The sequence below is a fragment of the Genypterus blacodes genome, unplaced genomic scaffold (genome assembly GCF_046128005.1).
Source record: "Genypterus blacodes isolate CSIRO-AG114 ecotype Tasmania unplaced genomic scaffold, CSIRO-AGI_Gbla_v1 ptg000195l_1, whole genome shotgun sequence".
NCBI lineage: Eukaryota > Metazoa > Chordata > Actinopteri > Ophidiiformes > Ophidiidae > Genypterus > Genypterus blacodes.
This window is the reverse complement of record NW_027466995.1, coordinates 1,289,823-1,308,687: the sequence shown is the minus strand read 5'-3', so window position 1 is coordinate 1,308,687 and position 18,865 is coordinate 1,289,823. Positions and strand designations below refer to the sequence as shown.

General features: G+C 39.9%; 1 protein-coding gene across 1 annotated transcript in view; it reads right to left on the bottom strand.

Annotated features, from left to right (window-relative positions):
• The window catches only part of cfap46 (cilia and flagella associated protein 46), a 29,808-nt gene extending 17,091 nt beyond the window's left edge, over nt 1-12,717 (bottom strand). The window contains exons 1-21 of the mRNA XM_076169283.1: nt 12,669-12,717; nt 12,466-12,575; nt 12,061-12,192; nt 11,671-11,735; nt 10,817-10,981; nt 10,424-10,547; nt 10,183-10,274; nt 9,147-9,246; nt 8,667-8,765; nt 8,197-8,387; nt 7,616-7,841; nt 7,071-7,186; nt 6,029-6,160; nt 5,755-5,879; nt 5,562-5,662; nt 4,785-4,891; nt 4,269-4,481; nt 3,212-3,380; nt 1,565-1,714; nt 647-757; nt 255-436 (exon numbers count right to left, since the gene is read on the bottom strand). Of these exons, the coding sequence (XP_076025398.1) occupies nt 255-436; nt 647-757; nt 1,565-1,714; nt 3,212-3,380; nt 4,269-4,481; nt 4,785-4,891; nt 5,562-5,662; nt 5,755-5,879; nt 6,029-6,160; nt 7,071-7,186; nt 7,616-7,841; nt 8,197-8,387; nt 8,667-8,765; nt 9,147-9,246; nt 10,183-10,274; nt 10,424-10,547; nt 10,817-10,981; nt 11,671-11,735; nt 12,061-12,192; nt 12,466-12,575; nt 12,669-12,717 (2,759 nt within the window). The remainder of the gene's footprint in view (nt 1-254; nt 437-646; nt 758-1,564; nt 1,715-3,211; nt 3,381-4,268; nt 4,482-4,784; nt 4,892-5,561; nt 5,663-5,754; nt 5,880-6,028; nt 6,161-7,070; nt 7,187-7,615; nt 7,842-8,196; nt 8,388-8,666; nt 8,766-9,146; nt 9,247-10,182; nt 10,275-10,423; nt 10,548-10,816; nt 10,982-11,670; nt 11,736-12,060; nt 12,193-12,465; nt 12,576-12,668) is intronic.
• Between the last annotated feature and the right edge of the window lie 6,148 nt (nt 12,718-18,865).

Here is an 18,865-nt window from a genome sequence, read left to right as displayed (position 1 = left end):
ATTCTCTATCAATCAATCAACCAAAACCCGAGAAAATGTGTTCAATTTAATTTGAAATTTGCAGATTCAAGCAGAATTGCCAGAGAAAGCAGTGCTTCTTTATTAATATCAACTGCAATGTTACGTGAAACACACAAGGTGTCACCTCGTCCCCATAGAATGAAAACAAATTCAGCCCCACCTGAGTGATAACATAACAAAGCTGACCCTGTTATTTCCCAGCCTCTCTTAGTGCTTAAAAGAAATACACTTACAAAACATGAAGCATGCTTTTAAGGCTCTTAGCTGCAGGGTTTTCCAGCTGCAGAGCTCTTTTGGTGCAGAGTAACACCAAGTTGTGGTTGTTTGCATCATGGCAGAAGGTAGCCAGCTGGCTCCACACCTGAAGCTCAACCAGGGCATCGGTCCAGCTGCACTCAGACGCCTTCTCTACCAGCTTAAGGGGAAGTAAAAGAATTGGACACCAGGAACATGAAAGTGGCCATGGAAAGGAAGTGGGATAGTGGGAAATGGGAGGAGGAAGAGAAAGATACATAAACAAAGATGGGGGGAGTTGGGAGTGTGAATCAGGGGATTAGGAAGAGAATGTAAACATGTGAAGGGAGGTAGGTAGAAGGTAGAAAAGCACTCAAATAGAGCTACGCACTGTGGAGAGACTGGGAAGAGTGAACTGCATCTGTCCTGGGATCCTATTGCACTGGAACATCTCCACTCCAAGCAGCACATATGTCATAGCCAACACTTCCCCATTCACACACTGACAGTTGGGGGAAAAGAGCAAATGCACAAAGGAAAAGATTGTACAGTATCCTTTCATGGTAGTCTAAATATACAACAACCCCTTATATTTAATTATACAGAGGATATGTGTATATTACTATTTGCTTATAAATTTTACATGGAACTGCAGTATTATTATCATATGTGGCCCGAATGCTACTGAGATGGCCTTGTTGATAATGTATGACTTCCCATTGTGAGGAAAATGGGCTGATAAATGATTTATTGTCTGCAATTAGGAGATACATCTTATTTATATTAATGCTTCATTTCTAAATCTGCATGGCAGGAAACAGACCTTAAAGCACACAGCAACACAGAGAGGACTAAAGTAGGATGGATAATTTCTCGGCTAACATATGGTTGTAGAACGATGTTGACTAATCACAGCCCATTTAAGTGACAAAGTGCTTTCCCAACATTTCCACTCGGCGTCGGTGAAGGAAAACAGTTGCGCAAATTTGGAGATGATCACAGAACAACGTGCAGAAAATAACACCTGCGTCATCAGGAAGATTAATATACCACCTTGTCAATGTCAGACATTATATGACCATACCGTGAGTACAATGTAATAAAGAATAGGCTATTAACGTTACATAATTATGTTGTGACAATGAGCCATACGGTTGACTAAGTGGATATTCACTCTCGCTCATATTTCACATACATATTATGACTTGCGCACAATGTTGTGTGTAGTACTTTGAAATACTATTTAGGTGCTTAAACACTGCAGCCATACAGTAGACTTTTTAGGATGGTAAAATGAAGAGAATCCTACCTCATCACCAGTGTCCATCTTTGTAACAATCTGCTCTTGCATCGTCCTCTTGATTTGCACCCATGTGTCCAGTACCTGTTTCCTTGCTACGATGGGGACACTCTCCTCTGGGAGGTTGCAGTTGGATAAACGAAGGGCGTAGTTACAAAGCTAGGAGAAAGTATAGAAAACAACATACGAGCATGATTCCATCAGCTATGGTTTACTGTAAGATTAGCACCTGAGAACGAGGATTGCTTACCACTGTCACCTAACCATAAACCCTATTAAAAAATTGTACTTTCCCAGGTATGGCTTGACCATATGGATATAAATGCTTAATGCCATGTAGCTGCTGTAGACTTTCAAAGGCGATAGTCACTGGACTCGTTGTAGCCCAAGGCCCCTTACCAGACTGTTAGCTGCAGAATGTGATAAAACAGATTTCACTGTTCACGCAGAGTTTGTTGAAGGCAGCAACGCTGTTTGGCCTGCTGTAATGTGGGCTCTTTTATCAATACTTAAAGTTGAATGGCTCATTTCTTTCCCCTTAAATAACAACCAAAAATATGTTTAATGTTTTAAAATGAGAGAGGCAGGTAGGAAATAGGATTTGATAGTAAGGGCGGCTGACAGAGAAATAACACTTTGTACCATTGTACAAAGAAGCCAAATCAAAACTGTTACATGTGATTGTGAACATGAATGTGTATCGGTGCAGAGTGGAGTCAGACGTGAACGCTTGTAAAGAGCAACATGTATCCTGAGAGTGATCCAACATTCTCTCTATGATGACTCATCTCGGGTGATTTCATATAAAGGACCCGAGTGCCCTCAAAATTCTAAAGTGAAGATGCGCACAAATGCACGCTCAAAAACACACACTCTGAGGCATGAGGCCCGGACAATACCCGAGTCGGGATGAAACTGCTTATTATTGTCAACATCTATCTTCAAACTTCCCATTTGTTCCACAAAGAAAATTCAGTCTCAAATAGATCCTCTTAGGGCAAATGGCAATGCTCCAATTTCCAGCAAGTTGTTTTCTCTGGATACAGAATAGATCTTGTTACTTTCATTTTAATACATTTCAATAGAATCTTTCTACTGCAAATTGGACCAACAAAAATGTTTTTTCAAATCGGAAACTTTTCAGCAGGACTCCAACTGGTTTCTGCAATGTTAACTGAAGTTGACTTGCTTTAGAATCCAGAACTTTATGACTTTATGACCACGAGTTGTTTAATATACCGAGGACAAAAATCAATTTGTTCAGGGCTTCTTGGCTGTCTTGTCTCTGAAAATAAGAAAGGACCTCTACCAAACCAGTGGGAACCTAAGCAAGACATTTACGATGTCCTCTGATCATAAACTAATGAAACACAAATGTCTCTGAGAGAAATGGTTCTTTACAATTTGTAATTTTGTAATCCATCATTACTGAGCTGAGTTGTGACCCTTTCGAATAAATGTCATGTATTTGCAAAACATCAAGAAGAAAGAACTCATATTCTATCATATCATCAAAACAGCCCAACACAGGTACAGACAGGTGTAGAATTCACCTCTCATACACACACAGGCACAACCACACACACACACACACACACACACACACACACACACACACACACACACACACACACACACACAAACAAACAAACACACCTCTAGTGCCTTGTGGAGATCCTGGAGGGGAACCCTGTTTGTCTTCTCTGTCCCTTTCCCTGCAGTGCTTTTACCACTGCCCCCTGCCTTGCTGCTGTCTGCTCTATGCAGAGGTCGGATGAAGCCTCGGGCCACAGCAGTACACAGCAGCACTACCAGTGTGCGATCCCTGGAAGAAACACAACATAGAGAATGTTGGAGACTGCCATAAATTGACTGAAATTTGACATTCCTCCCTCCTGAAAGTATGATGACATATGGGCAAGATGTATGTTGGAGGTCACCCAATCACATTGTTACGGAAAACATCAATGAAAGACAACATTTACGATTAATGCTGTTTGGTTCATCTTCTTGAAAGTTCAGAGCTTTTTTCCATTGTCAAAAATAAGAGCAGACCTCATGCTGCCTCTTATTCTGTGACTGACATGCAACACATTGAAAGTTATTTAAAAAATATCTAAAAAGTCAACTTGTAGGATACCCAATATGACATTCTGAGGACAAGTTAACATTTTACTGTTATCAGCTGAAAAATAATGACTTTCACATTTTGCCAGAATTTCAGGTCTATCTATCACTAGGCTGATGGAACTCTTTCAAAACCCACTGAGTAATTTCAAAATGTATATTCATCAGTCTCAAAAGAGCTACGCCGTGTTTTCTGTTACTTAATTACTTGAAATTACATTTTGTAATGGGTTTAAGGCCAATGCCAGCAATATTTTGGGTCAGACATGTCAACACAATAAATTAATGACACTGAGTGAAAAGTTGTTGAGAATATAATTTCATACCAACACAGACATCCAATATTTCAACAAAATCAGATCCTCAGTTAGTGCTTAAACACCTCAAACTTTAGAAACTCAGAATGTGCAAGAATTAACAGGATTGCAACTTACTAGAGCCTATGTATGTTTATGGTATGTGTAGGTTTTTGTTTTATTATTCAGTGGTCTAATTGTTATTTCAGAATAATTTGTACTCTTTAAAATTGAAATCATGGGACAAACCACTTCTATCACCAACTATAAGCAAACAGATCCAGGCCTACCCAGTGTACTCTGTTCTTTGAAGCCTCTCAACCACTTTCTGGAAAGTGGGAAGAAGGCGCCGGTGCGCCCCAGCAGCCAACCAATGGTTGTTGTAGTTCCACAGGTAAATGGCTGTATTCACCACCAACCACGGCTCCTCGATTTTTGCTCCCAGCTCAGCTGCTCGCAGAAAGTTGGAGGTGGCGTAGGCAGACAGAGCCTTGATCCAATCTCTGGAATGACACAGGTTGCGACGTGGAGAGCAGGGAAGGGACATTAGAAGTGTTGTGTGTGTGTGTGTGTGTGTGAGAGAGAGAAATGGGGCGAAAGAGAGAGGGAAGAGAAAGAGAGAGTTATATAGAGCTTTTTTTATGCGAGCATCCATTCAGTCAAATCTGGAATTTTCGACCCATTTTTACCCAAGTCATAATTTTTGTAATGGTCCTATACAGTATGTGCTGATTTTGGATGTGCGATAAATTTTAAATGAAGTTAAACACAATGATTTTTCAATTTAAAGCGTAATGTGTTTTCACCTATAGACAACCCAGTGTGGATCCGCTACACAAATACCGCTCTCCTCTGGGGGAACCGCCGGGCTGTTAAGCTGCACCCCCTCTGTCTGCAGCATTTCGATTGTGGCCTGAGCAAGACAGAAAACAATCTATAATTATATGAACGACTTCCTGTTCCAAACAAACCCACAACTGCGAGACAATTAAGACTTCCCGTTGCCGAAATGGATAACAAATATCTCTAGAGCCATTGAAGGTAAGCTCTAGCAGAACAAAGAAAACTGAAATGAATGTACTCCAGTGTTTGACAACGCAGTTTAAAAAAAAAAGGAAAGTGGCAATTGTCATCCCAGTGGAAGATAGGTGCCTTTATCTTCCGTGTATCAAAGAACAAAGAGAGAGGTACATGACAGCCGAGAGACAGTCTGTCTCAGGCAGTTTTGTGGAGGGTCATCTATATGTTGTTGATAGTTGCCTCTGTTTTCTTCAAAGAGCTGTCAACTTTATATCTCAATGGACTTAGAGGTAGAGGCTTGATGGTTAGTGTAATAATAGGATCAAAGCATTCGCATCTATCTCGTGTGCTCATTGAAATTACATAATGTGTCTGTTGCAAGGAATTTTCATGATCAAATCTGCACCTCTTCAATCAACACAAAATATGTGCAACTGGGTGACATCACAAACAAAGTATTGGTGCGTATTTTCAGTTTCAGTTTCACACACTTTTGTCTGTTTTGAACAAATCAATCAGGTAGGAACAACGTGGAATCAAGAAACGGCCAAAAGAACACAAACCTCAGCATTGATAAAGCAAATTTCAGCTAAAATCCACAACACGTCCTTTGAGGTATCATGACGAAGTTCTTTTTGGTTCTCCTTCTTCGAGGACGGACGTTCTAGATTGAATAAACACAGTTTACACTTTGGGGTTGACCTCAAAATTTGTAATATTTGTCTTTCAGTCTTTGGATCATTTCCCATGCCTTACTGTTTGTCGGAGAAGTTTTCCATTTTCCATCATCATAAAGCAAACAGAATCGGCAAGCAGCTCTGCACACATCCCAAACATTGTGTTTCCTGGCTGTCTTCACTAGTGATGCCCACAGGTTCACCCTGGAACAGTCAGGAAATGAAAGAAAATAGAAAAGTATTTCTGAGGTGTGGAGGTCAGGGGGTAAATTCTGTAACATCACATGACGGGGGGGCTGAGTTGGTAAAACATTCATTGGCCTCTAACATTCAGTAAAACATAAACCACTCACCTCTCTATTCTGCTGCCGCCACCCCCTTTTCTGGCCAGGTGTCCATCCACCTTCATTACAAATTCAGCGTGATGCTCAGCCTTAACGGAGAGCTGAGTTGCTGGGTCAGATCCAAGACTGCCTACAGGAAATAGACAATTGTTGGAACATATTTTACATCAACAACAACTTTTCCAACACTGCTGGGAAGGCTTCTTCATTTCTAAAATGATAAGGAAATCAAATTGTCTGGCTAGTATGCATAACAAACAACCTTCCATTTTGTTGAACAACTTTTTAAGCACACTGTGTTTTTAATTCATACAATGAGGAACAAGAGTGCTCTCATCCGCATAGGGAGGATGTTGTCCTTTTCAGAAAGTTATCATTTCCATCTTCAACACTTTAAAGTAGAGATGTCACTGACATCAAATGAGAATAGAAACTTATGAATAAACCATCACGAAACAAATCACCATTAACTGAAATGGCAGGAAACTTTCCTGATTTATATTCGGATCCATACAGCACCTAGGACTCTCGAGTTTGTTGAAGGAATTTAATTATGCAGAGGTCTATGCTCTTGATTGAAATGTTTTAAAAAAGCAAATGCTCCAGCACCTGTGCACTCACCCTCAGAGCTCTTTTACACACATACTCTCGTTGTTGAATGACTAAGGGATAATGCAAAATTGTCTGGAATTAATTTGTCTAGTCTCATTGGTTATAATGTGGTCTTTGAAGCTCAGAACTCAGTGATTAAGTGTCTTTATCTTGGGTATAGTTGAGGTCTACAGACAAAAACATGAAGGACCTCTTGAGACTCAGCAGCCCTTTGACTTGCTGCCTGGGGCAAGTCCATCCCCGGCATCATTAGAACTATTGAACGCTCATTTCATTTCAAGTGCACATAGGGCTGAAATGATACTGAGATCCAAAGCCTCAGACCAATCACTGACCTACTGCACATACTTTATGTGGCTTTGGTATGAACCACACTGGAGAATGAAGAGAGTGAAACTGAAGAGTGAAAACTGAAATGAAAGAAGAGAATTCTCTACATGTGGAGGTGTCTTCTGCATCCAGCACCATCTGGAAAGCTTCAGGGGCTAAAAGGAGGCCCACAGCAATCAGGGTGGAGCGACTGTCCGTCATATCTTGGGGTTGCACGTCTTTGGCCTGATAGAAAAAGTGAGAGAAGGCTTTGTAATTATTTCCAATTTTTGGCACACCAGTTCCCCATTTTCCACATTTCTTTACTGAATATTTGCACAGAGAGGGACTGCACTTTAAATTTTATTGTATACACACAATGACAATAAAGATATTTTATTCTATTTTCTTTTTGAAGTTGAATTGAAGTTGCACACCTCATACCATCACTCTCTGATGGAGGTCAGAATGAATCATTATCGGATTATTCAGAATTATATGATAACTCTAAAAATCATGTGGCAACTCATGTTGGGGGATAGATTACTCCTGACATTTGTTGTTCCAATTTCTATCTTATGGATGATAGGTGGACAGATGTGTTTTAACATAAACAATGCTTGTCTTGTGCAGCTTCAAAGAAAGTTATATATACGACAAAGAAGAGCAGAATACCTGTTGCATAAGCATAGCAGCTTTATCCTCAACCCTGGAGGGGGTTTGGTCGAGCATCCCTCTTAACTGCAGTCGGTGGATAGCTGACGCAAGCCGCTCTTGTTGTGTCCCCTTATCCAGCAGCACGGCTTTCTCAAGGTGGGTCATAGATGCTTCAAGCCGTCCCTCCTCCTCTTCAATTGCTGCCAGCTCTGAGTGGACCTGACAGCGCATCTCAAGGAACATGCTGTGAAAAAAATGTACAAATGTGTGTAACACAAACAAACAAACAAACAAACACAAATCTCAGTGCATACAAGTGACCAAAACACCAACCTAAATGCCAGCTCTTAATGATCGTGCAAGTGCTACAATCAAAGCAAATAGATGAATGTACTGCAGATTTGTAAAGAGTTCTTATTTGGACCATAAATGTAACGTATAAATGAGACATGTCATTCAGCTATCCATGGTGCCACACTTTAGTTAAACAAAACTATATCATTCCCAAATTGTACAGAATGACAAACCATATACACAATGAAGTGCAGATTTGCCATAACACATTGACACATAATCATTTAACTGAAGGTCTGGTGCACCTTTGTATGTCCTCCAATACTTGGGACACCCTCAGAATCGCTGTTTTGACACGTCGCTTGAGGTTGTGCTGTAAAAGGGGCAGGCAAAAGTTCCACTGGGTGGCACAGGCAGCTTGCATGGCCTGCGGGTCACCCTCTCGCACTGCAGTCTGGAGCAACTGATCCAGGTTTCCAATCTCCTTCAGCTGGGCCTGTGGGATAACAGTTACGGGATGGTAATCAACATTTTATGACAGCTATCATACTTCAACAGGATTTGGTGATAAATGAGATCACGTGATCCCATTTCCCAGTCGAATTTAGTTCTCGCCAGGATGGAAAACCTCTCAAAACTATATGACAATTTTGACAATTAATCACTAAATTGATGGATTACTTTTTTTTGAATTATTCTTAGTTAGTGGTCTAATGACAGGGAGAGTCACCACATGTTATGATACTGAGAATAATTCACATATATGATAGAGTACCTCCACATCGGCTTTGGAATACTCATTTATCTTCGCCTGTTTCTTGAGGAGGTTGAGTTCACAGTTGACACACTCCATTATAATGCGTTCGCCAATAGTCTGAAACGACATGCAGATATGACTTCATGACAGAGTTCAGCAATGCATGGATGAATGAGAAAGAGAATGTGACATACAACCAAAGAACCATATCATATTCCATGCCAAAATGATCATGTTCAGGCAATGTTGCTTCTTCTTAATAATTCTGCTTGAGACAGTATAAGAGTAATGAGTATATGAGAGTTTAATTTAAAGAAATACACACAAAAATACAATCCATACTGCTGAGAGTAATACAAAATACACTACGTTTACGTTGTGATTACAGCTAATTAGTCCCATCTCTTGACAAGTACTTATGAGAGAGAGTTGACATGTTCAGTAACAGCTTAGAGGCAAACTTCTGGATGATGCTCTGAGTGAATTATGGTTACTCACAGCTTCTCCTGCTGACTTTAGCTCTTTCAAACACTTGGCAGCGACTTCCTGATGCTTCACTTGCAACGCCAGCAGAGCCAACTCCAGGAGGAAGGCAACTCTGCAAATCCAAGATAAAAATGTAATTTATATGATTCACAACACTGTTCAGTACAGTGATCTGAGTCTTGTGCTGCTCTGAGATATCCACACGTGTTTTTATTGTGATGTACGATACCAGAAGGAGACTGAGGGCAACGAACAGAAGCTAGAGATTAGATCAGCACAGTTTGGGGTCACAGACCTGTCAGTTGCGGGTATCGGCGCTGGGCTCGGAAGGGGAGCTGGTGTCAGGGATTGAACACTTGCTTTAATAGGATCCACCAGTAGATCGAAAATCTCTTCAAGCTTTTCAGAATCCTCTTTCTTTCCCTCATCTTCCCCGCTTTCAACCAACCTGCTATTGACAAGAGGAAGAGGTGTCTGTGCACAATATTATAGATATGCTTATGCATGCAGCAGAATGCATACATCTACTGCGTATACACACACCAAACAGAGCAGAAACCTCAGGCAATAACCTATATATTCAAGGGGATGGTTAGGTCTGGATGAGTCATGCTGCTGATGCTTATGGCTGTACTTGAGAGCTATAAGGAGCCCTGACATGCTGAGCACAAGCCTGCAGAAAGAGCATGTGGGTCGGGCCTGGATTTGTATTCTGCCAAACCATTAAGCACATTGGACTCGAAATGTACCCAGGCAGCCTGAAAGACTTGCACTACACGACACCAGCAGCTAAGCTGAGCCTAAAGGTTGAGGATTAAGAAAACAAGAAAATTAAAGTGCAAGTCATATAACCTACAACATTATGCCAAATAAGAAAGATATTATAAAATCACCTTGTTGAGGTTTGCTAGTTTGGATTAAATTATAAGCTTTTTTCTGTGACATTTCCTTATGTATTTGTTAAGTAACACAGTAGCATTCAAATACATACAATTTGTTCAGAAAGAATACATCTGTTTTTTGAAACATCATTGGAAACCTTCCTTACTTTTTAAGTTCCTGTATTTTGTAAATGACTGCTGAGGCATTGGAATCTCTGGTCAGTTCATCGACATCATTCTCCAATAGCTTGTGTCGCATCTAAGGAGAGAAGATGACATAAGGAATCACAATTTATCTGGAGAGTTCAATGCTGAATCACTACTGGAAAAGTGTTCAACCTGATGTCTACGTTTATCATACTACCACACTGATACACGTTTGATTTCTGAATGTTTAAAACTGTTTACCAGGAAGGTAAATAACTTTGGATAGAGATGTGGGGTATTTGACTTGATGAATTCTTCTGTAACTCTGGCAAAACTGCAAGCATCCTCCATTTTCCCAGAGTCAACGATGCATTCAACCAGGTGCCTGAAAAGAAACAGAGCAGATTATACAGATGGTACTTGACGTGAAAAAATATGTGTCCTGCAAACTCAGGATATGGACAATAATAGAAATGCGATCTTGACCCTTGCATGTTAAATTGCAATAATAACTTCATTATAATATTTTTTTTATTTCCTTTTTACAGTTATTTAATTTAATAATATGTCTATATACTTATCACTGGTAATTTACAAGCTCCGTAAAGCACAACAAAGAAACAGAAAACAGAAAGTGGTTGTTGGGTCACTTGCATCATGAGTTCAGCCCTCCAGCAGTGGTCCTGTTCTGAAACCTCCTCCAGACTTTGAACCACCTGGCTCAGGGAGGGAACCAGGCGAAAGCGCTTACCTGGCTGCAGGAGAGGACGCACTGTCTGGAGGTACAGCACAGAGGCATTGAACACTATGAAGTGGTATCTGCAAGGAAAATAAATCACATGTGGGAAAAGCAAACATAGATCAATGAATTGTTGACTTGAAGCGTATGCATTTCATTTCAGATTGAGTGTCAACATTGAGATTGGAGGGAATGTCCCCATGAATTGCAAATGAGTGTAGTTTGAATGTTCAATGAGCCACAGGAAAGAAAATGGTTTAAAATGTGTCTGTGTGAAATAAGGATGAACAACCAAGCAATGTTTGAGAGAAAACGGGCAGAAGTCTTTGAAACCTGCTAATGTATTCACCAGAGAGCATGTTATGCATTAGTCTGGACTGAGTGTATTAGATAAGTATTCCCTTTGGTGTTAATAGGGATTGCTCATTCAGCTTTCTTATTGACAGGTTATGAGTTCATTAGCAGAGGTTCAGTGCTGATTGCTTGCAAAGCTAGAGCCTGTACCTCCAAACACATCTTTTACAGCAAGAATGGGGAAACGTCAAGATTAAATTACATATAATAAGCTTAAGTATAATCATAATCAGAGTATAATCATGTTCTATTGCAGTTATGATCTTTCAGCAGATCTCTGGGCAGGTCCAAATATGAGTCTGTTGTGAGCACAACAATGCCATCTGTCAAATAATATGACAGAGAATTCACACTCTACATCAATTATTCAACTTTCCTGCTTCTTTTCGAGACACACATTTGTGACGTTACATACCTTTGTGTCTTCTTTGATACCTCGATTGCTTTCATCAAATACAAAATGGCATTTTCAATGTCTCCCTGAAAAAGGAAATAATGCAAAGAAGAAATTAAAATTTATCAGATGATGTGACAAATATTGTGTTTGATGTACGCCACAAGTTTGATAAATGATCAAGGAAATCTTTTCAGTGAAGTGGACTCTGGAAGAAAAGCTTTATTCTTTCTTCCCTGAATCAAACTGTGAAAATACATCTGAAACCCAGTGGGGCTTCTTTGTGAAGCTGAGGCAACTGCTCCATTGTAGTGGAAATAAGTACACCGTATGTGTACAGTAATCCACTGTGTGTGTACACCTCACCAACACAAACAGACACGCACACAAAGACAAAACAACTGGCCTCACCACACTTGCTGTGCCTGACAGAGACTTCACCCGGCCCTGGCAGAGGTATGCTCGACACAAAAACTGATTCACCAGTGGTTTTCCTTCAAAGTACATATTTAGACACACTGTGCTTATCTCAAAAAACCCAAGCTGGAACACAGAAAAACAGACACATAAAGCACACAGATTAAATAAATATTTCAACCATATGCACAGCCATATTGTGTTACTAGCACTTTTCCATGTTGGATGCATTATTAATACAGTTAGGAAATGGCTTAATGCATGTCTGATGCACATTTACTTTACATTTACATGAGAACGTCACTGCAGGCTGCCGCCCAAGAGAAAGTCAATGCTGTGATATACATTATCACAGTTCTCCTGTACAGTAAATGGACAATCACAAATGAACTGTCTCACCTGTAGAGCTTCTTCGGCACACAGGACATACAACTCTGGGGCAAAGCGAGGACTTCCAGCTGCTGTTTGCTCTTTTATCAAAGAGAACGCTGCCTGCAGAGCTCCAGCGTCTAATAAAATTTAAAATAAGAACACATTTGAAGAGGTGCTTTTACAGAATTGTGTTTATTTGGCCTGAGAATTGGCTTTAAAGTTTCACAAACCGTGTTCCTCCGTTGCCTTTGCTAAATAGTGACGAATTTCCAGGTCCATATCGCGGCGGGGAATATGACGCTTGTCTAGTTAAACTAGCGTAACGCCGTGTAAAATGTTAACGTTAATGTCGTTAGGTAATACAACTGCGAACTTTTAGAGCATTTACAAAAACAGTATATCAGCGCATTAACACACTTTTATAATATATGACTCAATTATCTACATGTTATGTCAGATAAGCTACCTGACGCCATAAAGTACTAGCTAACATTTGCAATGTTTTCACTATTAAACGCGACCAAACCTACTCTAAAGAAGAAGACGAAGAAGAACCCACTACCCGTGTTTGTAGCTAGGCTGTAACCAGGCAACAGCGTGCCTAGAGGTGAACTACGGTAACTGAGTAGGTCCAAAAAGGTTAATGGAGGTAAATGTGATTTTGTGCGCACTTGTGTTTCCCTCCACTTACGTTACCTATAATAAGTGGACTTCATCTACAGAAATGTTTTGTCTTTTAGACTTTAACGTTCGTTGTTGTTATTTATGACTGATGAATTAAATCTCACATCTTTTTTGCCTTTTGATTTGACTATACACATGTTCCATTTGTTAATTAATTTATTAAGTTGCGATAATAACTAAATGAGGCATTTCATTTCTTTTGTAAATCACAACAAAATAGATAAGATAGCTTCACCAGTCAAAATCATTGTGTGGAGTATGTTGTTTGTAGCCCCCTGATTACTTTTAAAAACCTCCGTGAATCTCTGCAATACCAGCACATCCATAAGATGTTAAATCAGCAGGCTTAAATAAATTATTAATCAACCCTCAAATTCTTATTAATAATTGAAGGTTTTTGCAGTACATTTGGTTGCACATGTGAAGCCAACATATTCAAAAATGGCATCACCCGAATGAGGACATTGGCCCAATTCACACTACACAGAGTAGCCGTTCCTCCATACACAGGAATGCCAATGCAGTACTTGAACATATAAAAGTGCAAAAACGTCATAATTGTGCCTCAGAGCCAGAACACCTCATGCATGATTGAAAGGACATTAACAATAACACAACAAACTGTATTACATGTATCTTTCATCAGTATTCATATCAATTTCACTTATGAGTGAGCTTGTCTATGAAAGAGGTGTCATTTGTGATGTGAACTGCCCTCAGAGCAGCTTCAGCACCTAATCCCTCTTCTCCCCCATTAATGCTGAGTCATTATGCGCTAATATAATTGACATGTTCTTTGCTTTGATATTTAGTTCCGTAGAGATTTTTATAATCCGATCTTGTAACATGAAATGGGTCAGTGTGCACTTCTTCCAAATTTGACCCAAGTAGTTTATCTCTACGGTACACTTCAAGTGACCTACTTTAGGGGACGCAAAGGCCAACAGACTTATAGGTTGATGTGTTTTCCCAGTCTGCTATCGCTTTAAAGGTTAAGTCTGCCCACACTTTCTTATCTATGCAAGCATGTGTTCAACTAGCTAATGAGGGTATTGACTTACTGCTCACACGCTCATTGGAGATGACGGATGTCACTGATTAGTTTAAACATCATTAGCAAAGGATTGGATTTGTTCGATCCAGTTGCATGCTTAGCAATAAGTGACATGATGCCCAATCCTTCTCAACATGTATGAGATTTTGTTGTAGTCTATAGAGATTCTTCATTTGTACAAAGTTGAGCAGAAGCTTTTCCTCATATTTTGCATGCTGGAAGTACGTACTAAGGTAGGCTTAGTACTGAAGGCTCAGTGCACTTGTATGTGAGCTCCTAAAGCTCCTTAAATTACAAACCAATGTGCAACAATGTGCATTTTGGCTTATCTTAAATCTTTTATTTATCTTAAAATGTATGGAGTCTGATTTAACAACTATTGCAAAAAATGTCCCCCATAGCAACGTCTACTCTAATACGCTTAAATCACCCCATTGAGTATGTTTGATTTTCAGGTTGATCTTCCATTCTAAACTCATATTTCAGATGCATGGTCAAGCACATGGAAGATAAATGACCTCATTCAAAGGATGTATATTTTTCTGTTCAGATAGCTGGTTGGATTAACTGAGCTGATTGATTTTGTTGAGCTGTTGAAACATCTCTGACTCATCCTCTCAGCACAGACCCACATCAGCTGTGATTAGCCACACTCTAGTTCCTTGTTGACAGGCATCAATAAACCTCTTAAGGCACACACTGCTTGTGCTTTTATCTTCCAACTCTGTCTTGAAGAGCCTGACAGGGTTTTAGTACATTGGCCGCCTGACCGTAACAGAAAGTATAGTTCATTTTCATAAACATAACTGCACCTTGAGGGAGTTCACTCATGAGATTGTCTTTAATGCGCACTGACATAAATAGCCCAAGCTTTTACTGTTAATAGAAAATAGCCTCTGCACATCATACTTCATCATGACTGGTATTATTCTAGTGTGTATTTCTGTCTTGATAGAGGGGTAAGATTAGAGTTCTGGTGTTTGTAGGAGGAGTAATTGAAATACTTTAATGTTTAATAAATGTAAGTACTATGTTTTGTATGCATAACAAGTTATTTTTGTCTATATTGAAAGTGGAAAGGGATTAATGAAGCAACTTTACTTATCTTATCTTTCTGCATCTTAGCTGTGATACAAAAGCTATGGTTAGACTTTCCCCAGGTGAGGTCAATCTCCTGCAGCTCAGATGTTAATGTCCAGATTGCTTTTTGATGCACTAAAGCTGGAGGTGGGATAAATGACTTGACCCCAACCTATTCAATATCAATCAATTACCAAAAGTAAAAGATTGATTGATTGTTGTAATTGCTCTATCGGGGAAGACTGCAAGGCAAAGTGAGAAATAGGCCTGTTTGTGACTAAATGGCTGGCAGGGGGAAATACGTGCAGGAAATGCTACCAAACACATTTGTGACAGGAAGTCTAACCATGTTTTATTGACTCATATTGACTTCTTCACATGCTGGTAAGAGCCCTTGTTTGCTGGTAGATTGATAGTTCCCCAGTGAGTAATTTGTGAGGACACTATGTTGACTAGTAGGATGATCTGGTGTTTAATTGCTGTATTCTAACTGACATATTCCTCACTATTGTCACCTGATAGAAGCCTAGAAGATCTTCCTTCCCACACAAAAACTGAAAAACGTGTCAAATTATGCAAATGTCATGGAAAAGGACCTGAATTTCCACCTGTCATATTGAGTTAAAACAACGGGTGCTTAAAAAAAGGGAAGAATTATCTGGACAGGAATAATATATGGATATATCAGTATGGCTGCAGGAATTTAATTTGACAGGGATGATAGAAGTTTGGAAATGTTGTTGTGAATATTTCAGCAGGTAGGTGAGGCAAGAATGGCTCTATGCTGCAAAATGTCTCAAATGGAAATCATTTTGTCTCGCTTAATACAGGTAATGTTATATAAATTGGATGTCAATAAATACAATCTATCCACTATGCATTTTCTAACTTCAGTTTGTTGACTGGGGAAAAATCGGATAGAATTCTTTCAAATAGGTGTGGAAATGTTTCAGTTTCATAAATATTTCAGGGGCAACCTGTCAATCACAGAATGTATTCATGGCTAATGAGATGCTGGGATGCTGCTGTGTATCTGTTCATGTTTGTGAATCTGTGTATGTTTTACTGTATACAGTCTCTCGTGGCTGATGTGTTTCTCCATCTGGGTGCTGCTGCTGCTGCTGCTGCTGCTGCAAGGATGTGGAGGAGGAACAGTCTGAGTCTGGGAGCATTACATCAAAAGCATTCAGTCAGGACCCTCAGTGATATTTAATAATTTTGCAGCTTTGCTTATCTCAGGTACCATGGTAACCAGCTACAGCCTCCCTTGCTTGTTTCCTCTGTCCCTTTCTAAATTCATCTTATATTTGATCTCCGTTTTTCTCTATAAATCAGTCAGAACATATCAGTATGTTTCAGTGAGCAACTGGTAATCGAGTGGAACGTGATTTCAGCTTCAAGTAGTTGTTTGCATAGAAAGAGAAAAGATATCTGTCCATTGATCGTACTTTTTTTACAGTAAATATACGAGTTCACATAAATATAGGATGAGAGAGGTCAGAAATAGAACATAGCAGGGGATTTGAGGGAGATGTGATACCTACGTGTTGTCACATGCCCATAGGATTGTCCCTTTTTTTACGCTTTGCAGGGCTTTGCTTTCACCAGACTGAGTGACTCAGATTAGGACATGTCCCTTTCCATTTGCAACCACACTTGAGGAAACACTTTATGTAAGGGCACAGATGGGCTGTTATGCTCCTGTAACTCTATACACTGTGAGATGTCAACTTCAACCTTACACAGGCAAATACACTCTCTCTCTCTCTCTTTCTCTCTCTCTCTCTCTCTCTCTCTCTCTCTCTCTCTCTCTCTCTCTCTCTCCCGGTCCATATCCTTCCTATTTCTGTCGCTCAATTGACTCTTTTGAGAAACCTGCAGGGTGTGAGTGTTCTGAGCCAGGCATGACCCCAGAAAAAAGACTAACCCTTTCTCACCACATCCTCATCTCATCCATCATCCAACTCTGACACAGTGACCTTGGCATCCCACTGTTGTCCGCCTGGTTCATCCCATGATGCTCTCTCCATTCCTCTAATTCCATTAGCTTTCAATTTTGTATTTACGTGGGTCAGCTGTCATGTATACAGGGAAACATAGGCTTGTTGGTTGATGTTTCCTCAAGAATTTTTCATCACTGCTCTATCAGACACTGGACATGATAGAACTTATCGTATACTGTGTAATTCTCAATGAGCATACTTTGCACTATGCACAACTCATCAGCCACTATGCTTTCATTTACAATGTAATGCGTTTGTATAGTATGTAGTCTGAGCAAGAATAGCACGCACAACATTTCGCTTTGCTGTGAGCAGATCCAGGCTGATTCTACCTCCCTGAAAATTTGTTTAGATCCTTTTCAGAAAGTGAAATTTGGGCTCCAACGCCAACTGTGCTGGATATTCTGATCCCAGCTTGAGCTGTATGAAGTTGTTGTTTACCACCTGTGAACTGAGAGCCTCTCTGTGCTGCCTACAGGACCTGCAAAGAAACTCAACTTGAAACTGTACCCTATATACCCTATTAAACTTTTATGCAGTATTTCATGTTATGCCTTGAGTGGCAGCCCAAATGTTTTTGATGTCATCTGCTTTTGAGAATGATAAATTATAGATAGAGATGATATACTCTCTAGATGATGCTAAGATTCTCAGAACATTTAGTTTCAATGTGGATTTTACATTTTTTTTTAATTATTAAAGATGTTGTCCAAAACATTACATTCCCCAGTTGTAAATTACTACTATGTTGTTCAAATCGGCTTTGAAAGGACATCAATTCTAAGGGAGGTATGATTGATATACATACTTCGTTTCCATGGAGAAGTCCTATATATGGCACAGTGTTGCTCAGCCGTGCCTGCTGCAAAAGTAGCAAAATCATAACCAACCAAGAGCGACAGATGTGCATGATTTTGAATTGAATAAATAGAGCGTTGTGAAAGGGAGAGTGTGAAAGATGTGGATTATATTAGCTGGAAACTCGACTGTACAAACATGTTTTCCCCCCAATGTTCCTTTTTGTAGAAGCTTCCATTGCGTGTTGACAAACGGACTGTTTGGAGTGCTGCGCTTCCCTGAGTCATTTGTAATACAGTGGGACATTGGAGTGTATTGACGTACGCGGCAAAAACAGAGCAAATGTTTCACCAGCCTGTATTTTCCTATAAATATGTCATCAGAAAATCTCGACTGTGAAACCCATAGCAAATTAGACATTTTCACTTTCATCCCTTCCACACTTTCCTCCCAAACCTCTCTGTCTTCATTCCAAAATATTTCCACGAATCTGAGTCCCTGCAGGTGCTCTACTACACTCACTTTGCTTACATACACACACAATGTCCTGCGGAAAAGAAGAGACCGTGTCCTCCTTTGTACGCCAGGAAGCTGGAGGCTAGATGATAATAATTCATATCCTTGTGTTGCACAGTTGCAAAGCCAGATTATTTCTACCATCCATCTATTCTGAACATGAAACATAGCCAGTAAAAGCGGCTCACGGCATAGGTCTTATCAAAATATACAGCTGTCCTATCAGAAATCACAAAATAGATCCACAGCACACATAAATCTTCAATTTCTCCTAACTTAAACCACAGTGATT